General features: G+C 46.2%; 1 protein-coding gene across 6 annotated transcripts in view; it reads left to right on the plus strand.

The window, feature by feature from the left end:
- The window catches only part of AGAP1 (ArfGAP with GTPase domain, ankyrin repeat and PH domain 1), a 334,310-nt gene that overhangs the window by 63,009 nt on the left and 252,348 nt on the right, over nucleotides 1–18,953 (plus strand). For 2 of the 6 annotated variants that reach the window (XM_021400243.1, XM_021400244.1), the window contains exon 1: nucleotides 2,870–4,003. The exons of 2 other annotated variants lie outside the window; for them this stretch is intronic. In XM_021400243.1, the coding sequence (XP_021255918.1) occupies nucleotides 2,947–4,003 (1,057 nt within the window). In that variant the 5' untranslated portion in view covers nucleotides 2,870–2,946. Of the gene's footprint in view, nucleotides 1–2,869; nucleotides 4,004–18,953 lie in introns of those variants that run through there. 2 more of the 6 variants (XM_021400242.1, XM_021400241.1) reach the window with 2 other exon arrangements.

The raw sequence follows: 18,953 nt of genomic DNA on the forward strand, positions 1-18,953 counted from the left end.
AGTTGAACTTGCTTTGAACAAACCTGTGACATTGGGTCTGGTTTTCTGTGAAAAAGACAGAATGGTCATGATTTGAATGGCTGGACGTTACCAAAAAAAAAAAAAAAGAAGAAAAAAAAGTGATGTGTGGGCATACAAGCAAAACAGCATCACAGGAGTTGAGCTTTCAGCAAAACAGGCAAACCCATCACATTTTTGGGACTGAAACTCTAAGCATCAGATGCTGTGCTGGTGCATAAGCCGCATTTCTCATTGTCTGGGCTTTCATGTTTGAATGGTGATTGCATTGAATCTCCTGGTAGACTGAAGTTCTTGTAAGGAGTTAAGAATAAATAACTACTCGAGTCTTTTTGACAAGAATTCTTGGAAAAAAAGGAAATACAAAGCCTATTTTACATCACTTCTAATGATTTAAGAGCTCTTCGCTTTGTAAGGTCACTCCCAGTAATGTTAGTCGCTGGCAGTGGGCTTTCCTTAGAGATGCTTCTCCTCCCCTTTGCATTCTGCTGTACGTGAGAGGTCAGCACTGTGCCCTGGTGGCCTGGCTGGCAGCCATGTGGCATTGAGCTCCAGAGCATCCTCCTGCATGGGGACAGCGGTTACACGTGGCTCTCTGTGCACTTCCTTATCTTTTAGTCTCCTTATCTTTTTTTTTCTTCCCTTAGAGCTCCATTTGCGGCTTCCTTTTAGCATTGAGCAGTGTCTTGCTGCAGCACAGCTTTTGCTGTAGTACTGCAATTTCCAAGTAAATCAGGCCTTGCGAGGCAGGAGTCCGCATGAAGCATTATAAAGATATATTTGAGACATCTATGTTGCTTGTGTTTCACAACTCATTGAAACAAACTGTATTTTTCTTGCCTGCAGAACACTTCAGGGCACGGCGTGGCTGGGAGGCGAGTCAGTGGGACTGGGTGCAGCCAGCTCTGGCCGCTTGTGTTACAGCATGGGGTCGGTGCTGGGACCGTCCACCTGATAACAGCACACCGACCAAAGCGCAGCCTCCGGAGGAAGAAGGATAGGCGCTAACGCTGGGGGGGAGTGGGGGGAACGAATTCCCAACGCGCAGATGGATTTGGGAGACCGAGGAAGTGCTCGCGCAGCGGGAGCCTGCCTGCCTCCCATCCCATTACAAATCCCATCGCGTTACACCGCGGCCGCGAGCTGAAGGAGAAGGCTGCGAGCGGAGCTGGAGGAACATGCCGCTGCCTCTGTGCCTAGGAGCGGCTCCTCACGGCTCTGCCATGCAGCGTAGCTGAAAAATGGTTGGCTGGGCTGGGAGTGGGGAGCCTGCGCCTGTATGCTGCAAAACGTGGCGTGGAGCGGGCGTCGGCTTAGCCTGCGTCCCAGCGCCTGCGGAACTGGGGTGGTACTGCTTGCTTTCCAGGTGCCAGTCCTCTTATGTTGCAGAACAAAGGGATGTTTTTTAATATGACACTCTGCTATTTCTGCTCCCCCACCTCCAATTTAGAAATTCCTATTGGTGGCGGCATTTTCAATACCAGAGGAATGAAAGAATCTGCTGTAATGCTGTGTTTGGTAGTAAGTGCTTAGGAGGAGGCAGTTGTCAGACAGGACAAGTATGAGCTCAGTCGGGTTACAGGACTGTTTTTCCAAGGGTTGCATGGGTGCCTGGTTTGCCCAGGGATCTGCTGAAGATACGTATACAAACCTATTCAGTGGCTTCTGAGCAAAGATGAATAATAAAGGTTAATTATTCTGGGTTACGGTCAACAGTATTTGTCACAGCTAGAGAATTAGCTTAAACCAGTAAAGAACTGGGTTCCAGCTGGCCCTTGTTCCACAGTGCATGTTGCAGGATCCTGCTGCAGTCAGGAATCCGATTTGTACAGCAGCGTGCTTGCAAACTGATGTGTGCAGCAACCCTAACCCCATCACCCCTCCACTCGGTGAGAAATCTGGGGTGAGAACACAGCCACCTAGCTGGAAGTGGCCCTGGCATTGCCTCCTGTCCCCTTGCACTATGCATGTCCTGTAGCCACACTGCTTGCCTGGGATGCACCTGAGGCAATGCTTTTTCTTTTGCTGCTCTCTTCTAGTTGATTTTGAAGCTATCCTGCCTGTCATTGCCTTGACAGCATTGGGATTCGCTTCTGTTTGAGTTACCTTGTCCCTTTCCTATACCTCTGTTTTTAGATGTGGGTTAATTTTGCCTTTTTGACACTGAAGAGTCAGTGTTGCTCTCAATTCACCCTGCACCTGAGATCTCAGGATGTGCACCAGCCCCAGCTCATCAGCAGCTCTGAGTCTCGGTGGGAGGATTTGGGCAGTGTTTGCCTCCCTCTGTGCATTTCCTGCTGCCCACCTTGGGCTGTTAAAGCAGAGCTGGGGCCTAGGGCCGGGCCCGCAGAGCGGCGCTCGGAACAGCCGCTCCGCTCCTGGCAGCGTGATTCCAGCCCGGCTCTTGGAACCGCCCGGCCGGCGACTGCCGGGGCCGCGGCTTCCTGGGCTGGGGCCGGAGCCGGGCTGCTGCCGGAGCGGGAACAGCAGCGCTGCGGAGCGGCACCGTTCCCTGGGAGCGCCCTAACCCGGCCCGCTGTTTTTTTCCTACCGGCGCTAAGCGGATTTACTCGGCAGGGAGAAAAAAAAACCTAGGGGCACAAAATATGCAAACGTGCTATCTGCCGTAAACAATGAAGTCGAAGGCTGCTGCCGCTCTAATCCCTTGAAAACCGGACCTGGCTGCTGTCGGCGGCGCGTGCTGGGATCCGCAGGGCGATGCGTGCCGGCGGTGAATGGCTGTGAGCCGCGCCGCGCTGCCCGAGGGGCCGCCCCCCGCGCCGAGCCGGCGATGCGGGAGCGCCGCGGCTGAGCGCCGGGAGCCTCGCTGCGGCCGGGCGGCGGGGGCGTGACGCGGGGCTCGCCCCGCCGAGTTCCTCCCCGCGCTTCGATCGGGATGGGGCCCGGGCTGTGCGGCTGAAGGCAGCTATGTATCTGCTGGACAGCAGCGAGCCGCCGGCCGCCGCCTCTCCCGAGAGGATGCAGCGGGGCACCCCCCAGAGGAAGACGGTCTACCGCATCTCCGTGACCATGGTGAAGAAGGAGCTGTTGGGGCCCGAGGGCGGCCCGGAGCCGGTGCACCGCGGGCGGCGGGGAGGCGGCCAGCTGGGCTCCTGCAGCCTTCCCCGCGCTGGGCTGCTGCTGGTGGAGGAGGAGGAGGGCGAGGAGCAAGAAGAGAGCGGCGAGGAAAAGGACCGAGTGCCCAGCCCCTGCGGTTTCCGCAACTTCAGGACCCTCAGCACCGGGCAGCTGGAGCTGGGCCGCCTCAAGGTGCCGCGGAGGACCGGGCAGCTCCCGGCCGAGTCGCCCTTCGGCTGGCCGCGGCACCCCGGCTCCCGGGAGGCGGCCACCTGTGGCGGGCACGGGGCTGCGGCCGGCGCTTCTCCCGTCGAGGCCGGTGGGCTGGAGGCCGCGGGGCCGGGGCACAGCCCGCGGAGGCAGCCGGGCCTGCTGCGGCGCAGCTTTAGCTTCAGGCAGTGGAGCGGCGGGGAGCTGCTGCGGGCGCGGGCGCTGGGCCGGGTGCGGAGGCACAGCAGCTCCGGCTGCCTCCCTGCACCGGCCGCGCCGAGCGAGGAGGCCGCGGCGCCCGGCTCGCCGCCCGCGGAGCCGCCCGCCGCTGAGAAGCGCAACACGCTGGACGTGGGTGAGGTGCTGAGCAAGGCTGAGCCGCTCACCGAGCTGGAGCGCTGGGAGCGGAGCAAGAGCAAGAATCGCACGCTGGATAACAGCGACCTGCAGCGACTCTCTGAACGCCTAGGGCGGGAGGGCCCCCCCGGGGGGCCCGCAGCCCACGAGCACCGCTTGCTGCGCTTCTTCAGCGGCATCTTTGCCCGCAAGGACGGCACCTCTGCGCTCTTTGGCAGCCCCCACGGCCGATCCCCACGTGGCAGCTTCTCCAGGTCCAGGGCGTATTTCAGCAGTCTCCGGAGAGCTACGGCCGACATCGAGTCCAGCTCTGAGAGCATTGATGGGTCCCTCTACAAAGGTGCCTGCTCTGGAGGCTGGGCGGTGATATGGGAGTGTTAAGGGGCCTTTACGCATAAGGAGAGGGAAACGCCACTCTGGGAACACCAGTGCGTGAGCGGACAGTGCTTTATGCAGTATTGCACATTTTTAAGTGTTTGGTACTGTTTCCTCCTCAGACATGCAGTGTGGTTCTGTGGAGAATTTGTTAGGCGTGTCTTATGAATGAAAAGCACTTGGTGGATTCTCTGTGCTCTGGGATGGCAGGGTGAGAGAAGCACAGTCTGCTCAATTATGCAGTGGAAGCTGAGCTGCTGGCTGGCTGTATGTAGGTCACTGGGTGACCCAGTGCTGTACTGCACTGGGCCTCCCCCCTTCTGTGTGGACCTCTGGAATCCTAAAGATGGGTAACAGTGGCTGGAAATGTCTGCTGACATGAGAGAGTAGGTGAAGTTGATGTAAACGTGTTCTAAGTCCTACACTTCTGTTGCAGAAGTATTTTAGTTGAGTTTGGTATTTTTAAGAGCACAATGCAGCATGAGCTCAGAAGCTAGGCTGTTTGAATTATCTTCTTGTTTGTGTTAAGTATTTAACTAGCCAGTTGTTGCTTGTGGAAGGTGGAGTCAGGCTGGGATTTGTGAGTCCCTAGGATGCAGGAAGAACTTGAAAATTTTCCATCCTGCCTGTGGGATGGAAGTCAGGGTGACTATCTGTGCTCTGCAAGGCACTGGAGATATCCTGGTGGTGGTGGCTGGTACGTGTCAGACCAGAAATGCTGGTTGTGGAGCTCGTGAGACACTACTTGTGCTTTCAAATCTTTACGAGGTATCTGAGATCAAACATTTAACTATGGTGCTTATACTTTGAGCGCTAAATGTTGATCAAAGGGGTCGGTGATCTGTAAGTTGCTGCTTCTCCAAACATAAAGCTCTTAGTTCAGCAGGTGGAGCTTCCCTTGGAGCACAGGTACAGCAGAGGGCTTCATGGAATTCACCTAGGGAGGTTCAGAGAATTGCAGAATGGCTTGAGGTGGAAGGAACCCTAAAGCCCACCCAGTGCCAAGCCCCTTGCTGTGGGCTGGTTGCCCCCCACCAGCTCAGGCTGCCCAGGGCCCCATCTAGCCTAGCCTTGAAGGCCTCCAGGATTGTGGCACCTTTGGCTTCTCTGGGCAGCAGTGCCAGGGCATCATCGCTCCCTGAGTTCATGGGGTGAGGCTGGAGCAGGAGCTGCTTCCCAGTGCTGCCAATCCCCCCAGTCCACTGGTGCTGCTCAGAGTATGCCCAAGGATAAAGTGTGGGGAGCAAAACCACATATTAAGAGCCAGTAACTGAGGAGTGCAAGGTTTTATTGACGTAGAGGCATTTATGTGGGTTCATACTAATCTTGGCGGAAATTGTGGTCTGACCTTGGTTCAAGTTTGAGGTAACCACAACAGAGAGTTGTTTTATACGGCTGTGCATGCCTGTCCTGTGCCACTGCACTTAAACTGTTAAAGGGGAGAAATGCTTTACGGGCATATATCCACAGAGCACAGGTCTGTCAGCCTGGGGTAAGTTAAAGACTTGAGTTAATCAGTAACCACTAATCTTCATCATTCAGATGTTCCAGAGGAGTTTTTGTGGACATGCCAGTATCGTGTCTATCTGCTGGAAGTGAGCTTTCAGTCATGTTGTCCAGGAGGTGTGTGTTTGTCTCGGGAGCAGTGATCCAGTTATACGCGAGCAGCAGGGCCGCGGGCTGCTGCCAGGGGCTAACAGGGCTCCTGTCTGCCCAGCATCTTCTGCTGCTTTTCTCTGGACAAGTGCAGCTAAGGCTTCTGCTGTTGGAAAAACATCATCCTGTTGCAGAAAGCAAAATCATGCGGAACCTTCTGTGCAAAGTTTCAGCTGTCGCTTATTGGTAACTTTCCAGAAAGCTTAAGTTATTTTGTCCTTAATTTCCCCTGGTATTTCTTAAGAAGAAAAGTCTCGTGACATTCTGTGATTAGTGTGCCAGATGTATTTTAGTATTTTAAATTTGGAATGAGCTGCTGTTCAGCAAACTCTTGTGTCAACAGTATGGCTTCTTTTAGTTGAAGTAAAATTGGTACGCTCCTGGCAAGCCAGTGCCTAGATTTTAGAGTAATGGCGGAGGAATCCTTAATTAAATGTTTCATTTTCCCATGTCACCAGTTGTAAAAGGAGTTTATTACTTGAGACTTGCTTCCCACGTGACGTTGGCATGTTTGGTGCTGTGTGAGTTATTTGACTTTGTACTTGCTCTGCACCACCTACCTAAGGTCTGTAGAGAATGTACAAGTTGAAAAGCTCGTCTTTGACATTTTCAACTTGAAATAATCATCCAGATATCCCAGTATCTGCCTGTATGATGCATGTTGAAAATCTGTTTCTAATTACCTTAGTCATGTAATGCTGTGCAGAACAAGCTGAAGCTACAGATTTGTAAAGCAGGAGTGAGGAATATTTAAATCTGCATATTTTTCTTGTTGCTATGAAATGGGTGGAGGTAGATTTGAGGCAAATTATTCTTGATACAGTCAGTAAACTGGCTTTGTCTTAAAAGCCTTGATCAGATTTCTTCCCAAGAGTTACTTTAGGAAAGGAAAGGTCAAGTGTGGGGAAGCATCTTCCGGTGGGAGCAGGGGCATGGCACAGACCTTCCTCATGTTCTCCACAACCTCCGCTTCTGCCAGGGCTGTGGCATGTGTGTTTGTGCTGTGAGCACTGGGCTGCAGAGAGCACGTTAGCAAGCCTTCCTCTTCTATGGTGGCTGAAGTACTGTGTGCAAACTGCTGCAGAGTTTTCTGTTCCAATTTGTCTTTCTTTGGAAACCTATTAAAAATTCCAGTCTACATAATGGTCATGGAAATGTTAACCTTGCTTTTTTACACTCATGTTTTTGTCTGTTTTTGTCCAGTTCAAAAGAATACTGTAGACTTACTCTGTATCAGTGCTGCTCTTCTGGTAATTGAGTGGTTTTCCATCAAAGTATCAAACAATTAGTTTTGAAGGTCACCTGTCCTGACATCAGAGGTCTTTGCCATGGCTTTTAACCTGTAAACTGAATCCATCAAAGTTCTTAGATATTCATTCCCAGACCCTAGGCTCCTCCCAAAAAAAGAAACTTCTGTGAAGGTCTTTAAGTCAGAGGAGCACTTAAAACCACTTGGAAGAACTGATCAAGGGAAACTATTCCACATCTAACCTTTTTTTTTTTTCCTTAAGTCTTCATGATTCCTTTGTAAAATCTGGGAAATTATTGCTGCTCTGGAGGGGGAGGATGGCTCTGGGACAAGCATGGCTTCAAAACAGCAGTTTCTTTGTCAGTGGTTCTCACTCTTGCCTTTGGTTTGAGAATAACTCCCGAGAATATATTAAGTAGATTTACAGATTGAGATTATAGACCATTTAAAATATATACATATACACATAGAGGATTATAAAATTATAAACTTCTCTTTATTTTTTTTCTGGGATTTTGGATGTGTTGGGATTAAGCTTTTATCTCGCATTCTCTGCAGTTGATGGTCATGGGAAAAAGAAGGAAGCTGAGGAGTGATCAGCTGGAGGCCTCCAGTCTTGATACAAAGCTTCATTTGAGAATTCTCGTTAGCTCTGCATTGTCTCCTGCTTGTTGCCCTGCTGTGGTATTACATGTATATATGCTCCTGGCACTTTCTGTGCCAGCCCTGTGAACTCATGGATCAGCAGGCTAAGCTTTGGCACATGTGGAATTTGGGGAATGTGGTGGAAATGTTTTGGAAGTGACTCCTTCCAGCTTCCCATATTGTAGCTGAAGGTCTTTGATGACATGCTTCTCTTAACACTGGGAGGTCCCTTCCTTAAGTGGTCTGAAGGTCTTCTAGTGCTCATCTTACTGTTTCAGTTACTGTGAATGAGTGTTGTCTAGACATTGTTATGAAAATAAAATCTAGAAGGTGAAGAAGTTACATTTTGGTTAAGCTTTGTCAAGCATTGGCTAAGAGGGTTTTCATTGTAATTTATTGGGTAGGTCCTGTGTCAAGCAGAATGGTTGCCAGCTGCACTGACACAGCCAGATGATTAAGAACTGAACTGGTATTAAGGTCACTGGCTGAATTAAAGAATGAGATGGATTAATGTTTGCACAATATTAAAGAGTATGCCAGATGCTAGCAGTCATGGTTTCTCTTTGTGTTAAAGTTAGAAAGAAATATAGAATTTTGATGATAGTCTATAATAACTTGGCAGTTACGTTCCTAACGGCAGTAATGGATGGATGCTATATCAATGAATACTTCTGTAAAACTGTTGGAAAGGCGCTCGTCTCCACTCCCTCATAACCAGGCTCTGTAAATTAGGTTACCGTATGTATTTGTCTTTGCTAGAGGTCTGCCTATTGCTTGGTGGGTAAGCACGTTGTATTGGCGTAATGAAGCTCATGGGTAGGTGACTAAAACACAATTTGTGCAAGGAAAAGTGCACTTAAAACGATGTTCTTATACTTTTCATCACAATTACTTGTCCTCAATTTGAGGACGCTCAGTGTGACAGGAAAAGTAAGTTTAACCTGGAATTGTTAACTAATCCTGGTGAGTCTTGAGCTAATTAAGGAATATTTGATTTTCCAGAAGTGGGGTACCTACGTGGAGTAGTATGTGAGCTCTTTTGAGACTCAGGGAAAGGTTTAAGTTGCTTGTAGATGCTGCTTGCAGAGGAGAGCTCCAGTTTTTGCTAGTTCAACCATTGGCAATAATGTAGTAGGTTTAATAGTTCTTCTGCATGGAAAAAATGGAATTGTTTGCACCAGATGTTGAACCGTTATTCTCTTCAGGAGTTCAGTAGAAATCTCTCAGTGGCTGGATTTGGCAAAACACGGTTCCAAAGCACGATGTTGCATGTTGCGGAGTGCAAGCTCGTTAGTAGAGTTGCATTCAGATCTTGACTTCTTAGGTCAACGCAGAGGAATGAGCTGGGTGTAGTTGGAATGAATGGTTAGGGTCTGCTCTGTAGACCACAGCCACTCTTTATACTACTGTATCAATTAATTTAATGCTGATTACTGAATTTACAACCACCAGGTTGCAGACTAATTTATGAAAGAGGGCACTGAAATAAAATGTAACCTAGTGTTTTCTTTGGCACCACTTTTTGGAAAAGGGAGAGTGAGTGCAGATCTCTTTCTAGCGTGTGTGTGTGTTTCTTTTCACTTTGAGCCACGTAGGGTTAAAAAAAAAAAGGAGCCATTAATGCAGGCTGTTAATGTAATAGTGTTGCTTTTGATAATTGGTGTTAGGATTTCCCCTAGGCAACTGCAGTAAACACAGCGAAAGGCAGCTTCTGCCAAAAAAGCAGAATGGGTTTCCAATGTCTGAGGGAAAAGAAATGTCAGTGTATTGAACTTGAATGATAATCTGGTCTGTTATGAAAAGCATACAACGTAAGCTATTATCTTGATGGAATTTTTAAAATGGAGCATTTAATGATTTTGATGTTTCAGACGTACATAATGACAGTGTTTGACATAATACTTCTGCTTTATTGACAAAACAGTACCAAATGTTTCCTTACAACAAAACAGGCAACGAATGCTGTTAAAATAACCAGCATGCAATGCATTGTAGCTCTGTACAATTTTATTAATCTCAGAATATACTGATAAGACTTAAACTGTGGCCCTTGTTCTTTACTGAGGTTCTCCTTGATGGGTAGGTAGACAAGTCAGGGACACCTGCTTTCTGGGGCTCACAGCTGCTCCCAAACCCTGCCAGCCTGTGTTCCACCTGCAGCCTGCACAAACTCATCGCTGCGGGAAGGTTTCACAAGGGGTTCCATTTTCAATTAAAATTTCAGGTTTTTACCTTGCAGTAAGTGAGCCTTAGTTTGTAGCCCAGACTGATTCGCTGTTGCTCTTCTGTGGTAGCTGTTGTCAGTGCAGGTCAGTTAGGGACTCAGGGTAGCGCGTTGGTCGTAAGAGTTCATGCCTGCCTTGGTTAGTTGTCCTGAAAGCCTCAGTCAAGCTGATATGAAGGAATATTTGTGAACCAATTCCCCAACTTCAGTGGTATCTTCATGGATGGTGTTTGTTTCTGTGCTTTGACTTGCATTCTTTGAGGGGGTGCAGACAAAGATGTAAAGATCACTTGTCTGAAGTTATAATGCAGAGTACATCTCTGTATTAAGACTCTATAGAAAAGTCTTTATGAGGATTCTCCCCTATGATCTGGCCGTAATGTCAGCTGTGATAATTGACATCCATGAGTTAGGTACGTTATTTCTGTACTTCTGGTTGTAACTATTCCACTTGGATAGTATAAAGAGTTGTATCTGATGAATACAGGAGAAATTACTTGTTAGTTAACTGAGACCTTTGACCTGTACCTTTATTTTCCACTAGCGTACAGATGGAAGGAACCACAAAGTTAAATAACTTCTGAAGGCAGCGTTTAGCTATCTGAGTTCTAGTTGCATCCAACAGAACTTTATTTTCGGATAAACTGGTAAATGTGCCCTCACCTTCTGGACTTGAAGTTAATTTCAGCTTTGTATATATTTCCTATCAAGTAAGCTTTCCTGTTATTGGAAAGACTTTGTAATTCCTCCTCTTCTAGTGTTAGCCGGGGGTTCTTGTTCTTTGCATTGAAGTTTGAATGCCTATGAGCTAAGCTTTCATTTTGTAGAGAAAACCCATAGCAGATCTTGCTTTGCTGCAAGCTTTAAATGCCAGTTTTTGCAATCAGATTTGAAGGGGAACTAAAATATTGTGCTGACTGCTGCCAGCTCCTGGCATTTCCAAGTTATTTATAATGGCTTTCTATTTGTTTGCCTGTGTTTGTTAGTAGGCTTGGCTGACTGGTTGGTTAGAGAATATGGATTCCAGAAATACTTTTTTACTTGTGCCAGTCTTCATGTGTATATACATGCATGCATGTGCATTTTAAGAAGAAGATTGTAATACCATCATGTGATTTATTTTTCCATGTATATTCCCATGTGAACAGTGTCTTAATAGCAGTGCTTATGATTAAGACACAAGGGAGAACTGTTTTGAAACACAGGTGCTAAACCACTTAGCGCAGCTGTATTGGAGGGATGTGTAATGCGTCTGTCAGGAGGCATGCGGTTCTTACACAGTTTCTCTACTTCTTGCTATGGGTACACACATTTGGTTCTAAAGAGCATAATGTTTGTCATCGCATGATGTTCCATTGATCCTTACTGTCACTGTAAAGTGGCACCTTTTCTTAGATTGAACGCGCTAAGAATCGGGGATCCTCAGCTCCTCTAGTGCTGCTGCTGCGGAGCACTTTCCGTGTGAGGATGCTCTCCCTGTAGAGCACCAGAATTACATACTGTCTGAAACATCTGTCCTTCCAGGACTGGGACTGCATTTGTGTCAGGGTTAGGCTGCCTGGGAAACTGCAATGTTGACCTAACTGTTCCTTATGCAACGTCCTAATTCAGAAGCTCTTCTGTGTAGCGATACAGAAATATTTATGTTGGCAAGGCAACAGCTTTTCTGCCTCAATCTCGAAGTCCTGCAGTGAAAAATCTTACTTTGCGCTCATGGAGGATAGGAGGTTCAAATGCTCTGTAGTTCTAATTATTGAAGCTGTTAAAATCAAATGTGTTCAAGATATTGTGCCCAAGACTTGGGGTGAAATTAGATTTTACTTCTAGTCTGACTTGAGTTGAAAAACACCTGTTCTGTGACATCCTTGCAGCATATGGTTGCTTCCCACAGTGCAGCGTGGCAGATCTTCACTGGCCATCACTAGGATCTGCTTGACTGTGATGTCCTCTTCTTTTCTTTGACTGACCTGTGTCTTTGTTAAAGTAATTTGCTGTAATTTCTGCAGGTTTTCTTTTTTACTTCTAGTTCCCTTTCTGGTCCTTCCTGTACAGAGAACCCTTGACTTCCCTGATGTGCAAAGCCTCAAGTATTGCTTAAGTAGAAAATAAGTGAAGAGAACTTCTTCCAGCCAATCCATGATGTTGAACACTGGCATCCATCTGCATCCATATTCCTTGAAGTTGAGGGTGGTATTTTTCAATGAATAGCCGAATGGGACCAAGTCTTGTTACCTAGTGGCGGTGCTTAGGTGAGAGACAAATCTATCTCTCTGCCTTGAATCATTTTGCTGTGAAGAGACAGCAGTCTGTCCTTCCTGTTTCTGGAACTGCCTTCCGACTTCTTTGGCCCCAGATGCAGGGCAATGAAAGTCATAGAATCGTTTGAGTTGGAAGGGACCCTTGAATGTCATTTGGTCCAACTCCCCTGCAAGGAACAGGAAAAACCTGTGTGGGAATGCTTTTCCTCTTTGAAGAAGATACTCTGCTTTAACCTTTTGATGTTAAGGTAAACTAAGTAATTACATTTATTTTAAAACATACATGACATCTGTTGTCAAGTAATTCATTAGCTGTATTTGATAGGCTTTCTTGCCACTGCTTTTAGTATGTAGTGGGTACTGTATTTTAGTCACCGTGAATGTCCACAGGTCACTTTCAAGAGGATTTTTTTCTTAGTGAAATCAAGGTGTTAGAGGTGCTAAGTGTGGCATGAATTTGGCATCTGTCACTGCTGCTTGGGTTAGCTGCTTTGGATTCTCACCAAATCCTTTCCATGAGGTAGACTGGTACGTGATGTGACTGTGTTTGAAAAGATATTTGTATTGTTGTTCCTCCCGTATTTATTGAAATTTGTTCCCATTGTTTCCCAGTGCCCAAAACGTCCTCGCTTGTTAAATCTATCAGTGAAAAGCTTAGTTTAATAAAAAGAGGCTACCTTCTATCCTCGGGTGAACGTGGTTTTGGTTTTGTACTGTTGGTAGATCCTAGATTGTCAGCATTGTGTTCTGATACCCAAGAGCTATGGCCAGTGGCACGGTGCTAGAGGAGAACTTTTCATTTTCATGTGCACTTTTACACGTTAAGACTGCCCATCAGGTGTCACAGGAAGGAGGTGAAGTAAAAGAACTTCTTCTGAAAAAGGCACAAAAAGTAGTGGTTAAAGTACGTAGAAATGAAGGGCCCATTCCAACTCATGCTTACAGTGTTATTGCAAGGATTATTGTCTCTGCAAAGGTTGAGATGTACCAGGCAGCTATCTGAGCTGGTGGTGGCTGTGCACAGCCACGTTCCAGAAACCAGCACTAATAGCTCTTTGTGTTTGAGAACTGGAGAGAGATGATAAGCTGGGAATGTGAGAAGTGGTTCATTGTCTGTGCTGTTCATGTGGTTTATGGTAACGAAAGAAAACCATACAATGTGAACTGTTTTTCATGAGGGATAATATTCTTGATGTGGCTTGGCCATTGGAACCTTCTTGTGTGCTGCAAGCACAGCGCTGGGGCAGACGACCTTACTGGTGGGCTGCAGTTCTTCTCAAGGCACAGGGTAGATTGGGTGTTAGTTTAATGCCATTGAATGCAAGCATCTCCTCTTTAAATAATCTCAGTTACTTGTGTCTACTTCTAAGCATGCCTTATGCCTAAGAAATTCTTAGATATTTTCAAATTAGCTGGAAAGTCAGTGTTTACTGCTAATGATGTTTGAGCTTCTGATGTTGCTGGGGATTAAGAGAGAAGCTAATACAAATAAACTTCAGGTTCTGGGTTAGATAGGGATGCGGCCCTCTGGGACAGGACATTTAGTTCTCAGCATGAATTCTTGATTTTCACTTGAGATGTCTGGAAAACGTCCTGGGTGACTCCAGGTGAAGTTGCTACTGAGTTGGATTTCAGGCCCAAAAGTTGAGAGTGATACTCTACAGAAAAGAGTAGGCTGGGATCAGATAAAAGGGCTCTTGCTCATTGCTGGTGAAAATGCATAGCTGATGGTGGTGACTGTGTTGAAAAATAGTGTTTTGTAGCTGAGAATTTGCTCTGTCCAGTAGTCTTACTGTGCTCTTCATGTCCGTTGTAGTTTCTGTGGAAATAGGAGGCATTACTTTCAGAGCAACCTATGTACATTTAGTTGCAGTGAAAACCTGGTTGTGGGAATCCTTCCCTTTTGCCTTCTTATGTCATGGCGCTGTGAACATAATGGGTGGGAAGCACAAAAGCAAATCACTTTGGTTTGCGGTATGTTCAGACTTAGAAGTGTTTCTGAGATCCCCACAGGAAATGGGTGCCCTGCCTTTTGGCTTGGCGGAAGTCCTCCCACAGCAGATACTTCTGGTGCCTTCTGGTTTGTGTGTGTAAGCGAATTACCTGCTAGCTTCCAGCCCTTTGTACTTACCTATTTTTAACCTGAAGCATGTAGGAGACTTTATGATAAGTAGAGGCTTATTACAGGGCATCGCAGTCATCTTAAGACTTGTAATTCTGCCAGTAAACATTGCTGATAAGTAGGTTAAACTTCACGTGGTGCTGAATTTCTTTTCTCTCTTAAATGATTTCTAAATAGAGACGAACGGAGCAGTGAAGGAGCAAATCCTGCAGGCAGCCAGGTGTGTGTAGCCACACTGTTCCGCAGGAATGCACTCGGGATTCCCATGTCAGTGCGCTGCGGTCAGGGGTCAGGAGCAACAGGGTAGGCTGCAGGAGAGAGCCGGGGCCCTGCTCTGCCTTTCCAGCTGAAGCAGCTTCTAAAGGAGATTTTGGCAATCCTAGCCTATAACTGAGCCTAAATTAAAATAAAGATGTTATTCTTTTCTATTACTTCTCCTGGTCTGTGTAAGAACATTTTATAGCGCCAAATGCCCTGTGCATTCTTACTAGCTGGAATGACTTATCTGTGAGGACAGTGAGGATTAAAAGGCAGATCTGCTTGTCATTCAGCTATACCGGCGTATTTCAGAAGTGGTCATCTTCCAAACAGTGGCTTCTTGCACTCGAAGCACTCCTGATCAAAGTCCTCTGGGATAGATGAGCAGGACTCTTAATACCATTCAGGATTTCTCCAGAATCTTCCCTGTAGCAGACTCAGCCAGATTAGCTACCAAGATTATTTGCGCTGGAAAAGAGACTTTCTGATGGTTGTCTTTTACCAAAGCTGTCTGTGGACAATTTGGTCTGATTCATTTGAAACCGTTCTGTATGCAGGGTGCAGTGGAAGTGTTAAGAAAAGTTGGTATCTGGGGGGTCTCCTCCCAGGAGACCCCCAAACCCACCTGGATGTGGTGCTGGGCACCTGCTCTTGGTGTCCCTGCAGGAGCAGGGGGTGGCCCAGCAGGACCCGGAGGTTCCTGCCAGCCTCAGCCTGATTCGGTGAAGCATTGACTTGGAGGAACCCTTTTGTACATCTTGATGTCGGAATCAAATCACAAGGTCTGCAGTGAGTGAGGTGATGGTTTCTGACCGGAGATTTTAAAGCCTGTTGGTTACTTTCGTTAGGACTTTATTTTCTACTCCCTTGCTACTGCCCAGTTCAGTAAATTCCCGTTGCCTGTGAATCCATGTTGGTGGCAGGAAGTGGGTGGTGTTGTGTAGGCAGCATGCATTGGGGTTTTCTGCAGTAACTCACATGCCTTCCTTCTGCAGGAAGGTGTTGGGACTAGGCTCCTTTTCTTTATCCTTACGGAATACACATATCACAGCTTGCCTTAACCTCTACCCTTGCAAAGTATGCATGGAATTGACTGATAAGAAATCCTTTTCCATCCCTGAATAAAGAAGCGTAAGGTTTCAAGCAGGCATACTGGTTTATATTTTTAGGGCCCCAGGCTGAAACACCATCTTCCTTGAATTTATTTCCTTGAATGTAGCCCATGTAGAGCATGGATGAAGTGTGAGCGGGGCAGAATACCTACTTCACATGGAGCTGCTGCTGGTGGAAGCAGTTCCAAGCTGAGGGTTCAGCGTTGCTCAGTGCTGGGTGGTGGAGCTGCTTACTACATACTGCTGACTTACAGAAACGTACCTAATCCTGTTTTCACGAGCATGAGATGGAATCAAAGCTTGTTTGCTGGTTTCCTTCAAAGCCAGTGTCCTGTCCCTAAATGCTCTGCTTCTTGTGCGTAATTGTGTTCCTAAAGTCTTTTCCTGTGCCTGGTTCTGGGGGCTGCTGTGTAGGAACTCCCTCCAGATTGGGATCTTTTCATTCCCATTGAAACCTAGAATGTGTGAAGCAAGGGTTTGCAGCACAATTCAGTGGACTTGTTCTTTGTATACAGCTTCCACAAGGGACCTCTCTGCTAATCCCAAGACTCTGCTTATGCTCAGACTGCTGGAATTTAGCTTATCTGTCAGCTCTTGTATCCTTTCCAGCCTGTCTGAGGAGTATTTTTAAATTCCCTTCTACCTTTTTTCATGGCTTAACATTGTTATCTGTCTTTTCCTAATATATTTTATATGCTAATTTATATGCTATATAAACACATATAAAATTAAACTCTGGCTGCAATATCTTAATTTCAAGCAAGCCCCTGTGCTTATTTAATAATATGTATGTGTCCAGGCTAGCAAGCTGCCCGATAGGATCGTGGAGTCAGGCAGTGCGTTGTCTCTTTGCTCCCATGCTCTCTTTTGTGCTTTGGAGCTAAGAAAGCTTTGAGTTACAAAACCCCTTCTGTTAGACTCCAGAGCATGAAATCACTTAAGTCAGTTTTACCACTGTCATATGTGCTTAGTGGAATATGCACCCAACAGAGTAACACTAGGAAAATATGATAGTGGGTCCAATAAAATCAGCTGCAGATGCAGAGGTGCTGAAACAAGCAGTCTTCTGGCACTCTGCATTTTTCATTTTTGACGTCTTGTTTTTTCCAGGCAGAGATGCTGGGAGCAGTTGTGAGGCACATCTTAAAGACTCAGTCTGGAGCTACAGTGTGAGGCTGAGACAATTCACACAGATACAGTTTGAACTGCAGTACAGCTTTACAGGTCTTTGGGCTCCTGGTCAGGTAGAAGCTTCAGGAATAAGAGGATCATTTAATTTCCACAACTAGGGGAGGACGGAGGGACAGGCGTTGCAAAACAGACTGTGTAGATAGTGAGGCTGGGCAATTCTTGGGTAGTAGTGGACAGGTATTCATTACTTCAGTGTGCCATGGTGAAGCACTTAGAGAGTGCTCCAGAGTTTCAGTTCTGGAGGTGTTAGACATACTCCTGATGAGACATGTAATTGAGGGACATGATTTTCAGCCTGAAGTCCTTAGTGTTTCTCATTCATTGCCATTTATCTTACACTTTTTGATAGAAACTTGTATGTACAGAATTTTCTTCATTCAGTTACTCGTTTAGAGATCTGTGTGTGACTGCTTGCTGGCTTTTTAAAGGGCAGAAAGCTGAAGCTATTTAAATTATTGAGAAGTGGTTTGGCTGAATGAATCCAGTAATCACAGGTGGTACTGACACGCATGTCGGGATGTCTGAAATTGTGTTTTGAGACATCCCCCCATCACACATTTGTTAGATGGACAGGCTTGGATTTCTGTCCTATTTTCCACAGGCAGTGCCTGAGTTATATGTTTATGAGTATATTTTAAATGGCTCATGTAGGAGGCAGCCTGCACCATTTTTTTCATGTCTTTGGTTATGTTGTAGCTATTTAGAAACTGGGAATACAAACAGTTATTGATATGTGTAGCTAGTGTATAGGGGAGAATAGGGAATGTTGAACATATGTCATCTGTAAGACAAAGATCTAATTAATTATCTAATGAAAAGTAGCACAACAAAGCATCTGGCCAGCATAGAGGCAGAATTCACAGGGCCTGAAGGCATCTGTTGCAGCCTGTCAGTGTGGAGTGATGTGAAAGCTTGATAGAGGAGAGCAAGTTGACCAGCATGGAAGGTGATGCTTCAAGTTGTAATGGTCTGATATCCGGTTCTTTTGTATAAACAGTAGGTCGCTGTACACCATTCAGCTTTGTAACGGAACCTAGCAAAGTGATCCAGCGTAAAATTGCTACATGCCTTTTGACCTTTTTTGTGACTTACTTAGTTCATATATATTGGCTTATTCACACAATATCAGTTTATTTAGCTTTATATCTGTCAGCTTCAGCTGGTCCTAGAGGAAAAGGCAGCACTGTTTAATATACTTACTCCTCACGGTCCGTAGCCCCAGTGATCTGGCCTGAACTTAGCAGTGTTCTGAAAGGAGTTCCCAACACCAAGTGAATAGGAGTGCATTTGCAGGGTAGGCTGGCACCTGGTAGATAAGCTCAGCACATTAAGCCACATGGACCAAAAGTGTGCAAGTATGGGTCATCTGAAAGTCCTTATATTTTGCTGTCTTCATAGTACACTATACTAACTGAAAAAAAAAGGTGTTGTAACAGAAGTACAAACTCCTAGAACTGTTCCTTGTGATTTTATTTCATAACAGATATTCTGGCATATAACTGTATATATTGCCAAATCAGTGCTGAATGCTGTCTTGTTCTCAATGAATTAGCAGTGATTTGCATATATGGAAGAACACCACCCTTTCCAGCCTGATGTAATACTGGGGTGAGTCAGCAGAGGCATGAATAATGGGTGGTTCTCAGCCCATAAGGAAATACTCCTGCAGGTGATAAAGGTGAAGCGTTAACTGGAGCCAGCTGACTGCTGTACTGCTGCCTTCTAGAGACTAGAATTTCAGATTTTGTGAATCCCCCACCCTAAACCACTTGTTATAAAATGACTTAGGTTTTCTTTGCTAGTTTGAGAATGTTTTATTTATTTATCTATCAGCATGGAGGAACATTGCAGTTGTGAAGAGTGAGAGATTTCGCTAGTGAGAATACCTCACCGTTAGGATTATAACTGGAGACGAAGCTCTGCCCCTTTATTCTCCTTCATGTATGATCAATAAACATATCTAGTTAATGAGCTCTTGAGGTGAAAGAAATCTGGAATGGAGTTTGAACAACCTTACAGGAATTACTTGGGGCAAAGTTTTGAGCTAAAAAGTAAAAGCCTAACCTGTAAGACTGCAGTTTCACTACACAAGACTGCCTGCCACTTCAGGGCTCTAGCTAAGGCAGCTTTAGGCTCATCTTTCAGGGTGATTTGGGTGCTATATTTGAAATTTGTCTGGTTTTGTGTTTTTTCTTTTTTT

Source organism: Numida meleagris, chromosome 5 (assembly GCF_002078875.1).
Source record: "Numida meleagris isolate 19003 breed g44 Domestic line chromosome 5, NumMel1.0, whole genome shotgun sequence".
NCBI lineage: Eukaryota > Metazoa > Chordata > Aves > Galliformes > Numididae > Numida > Numida meleagris.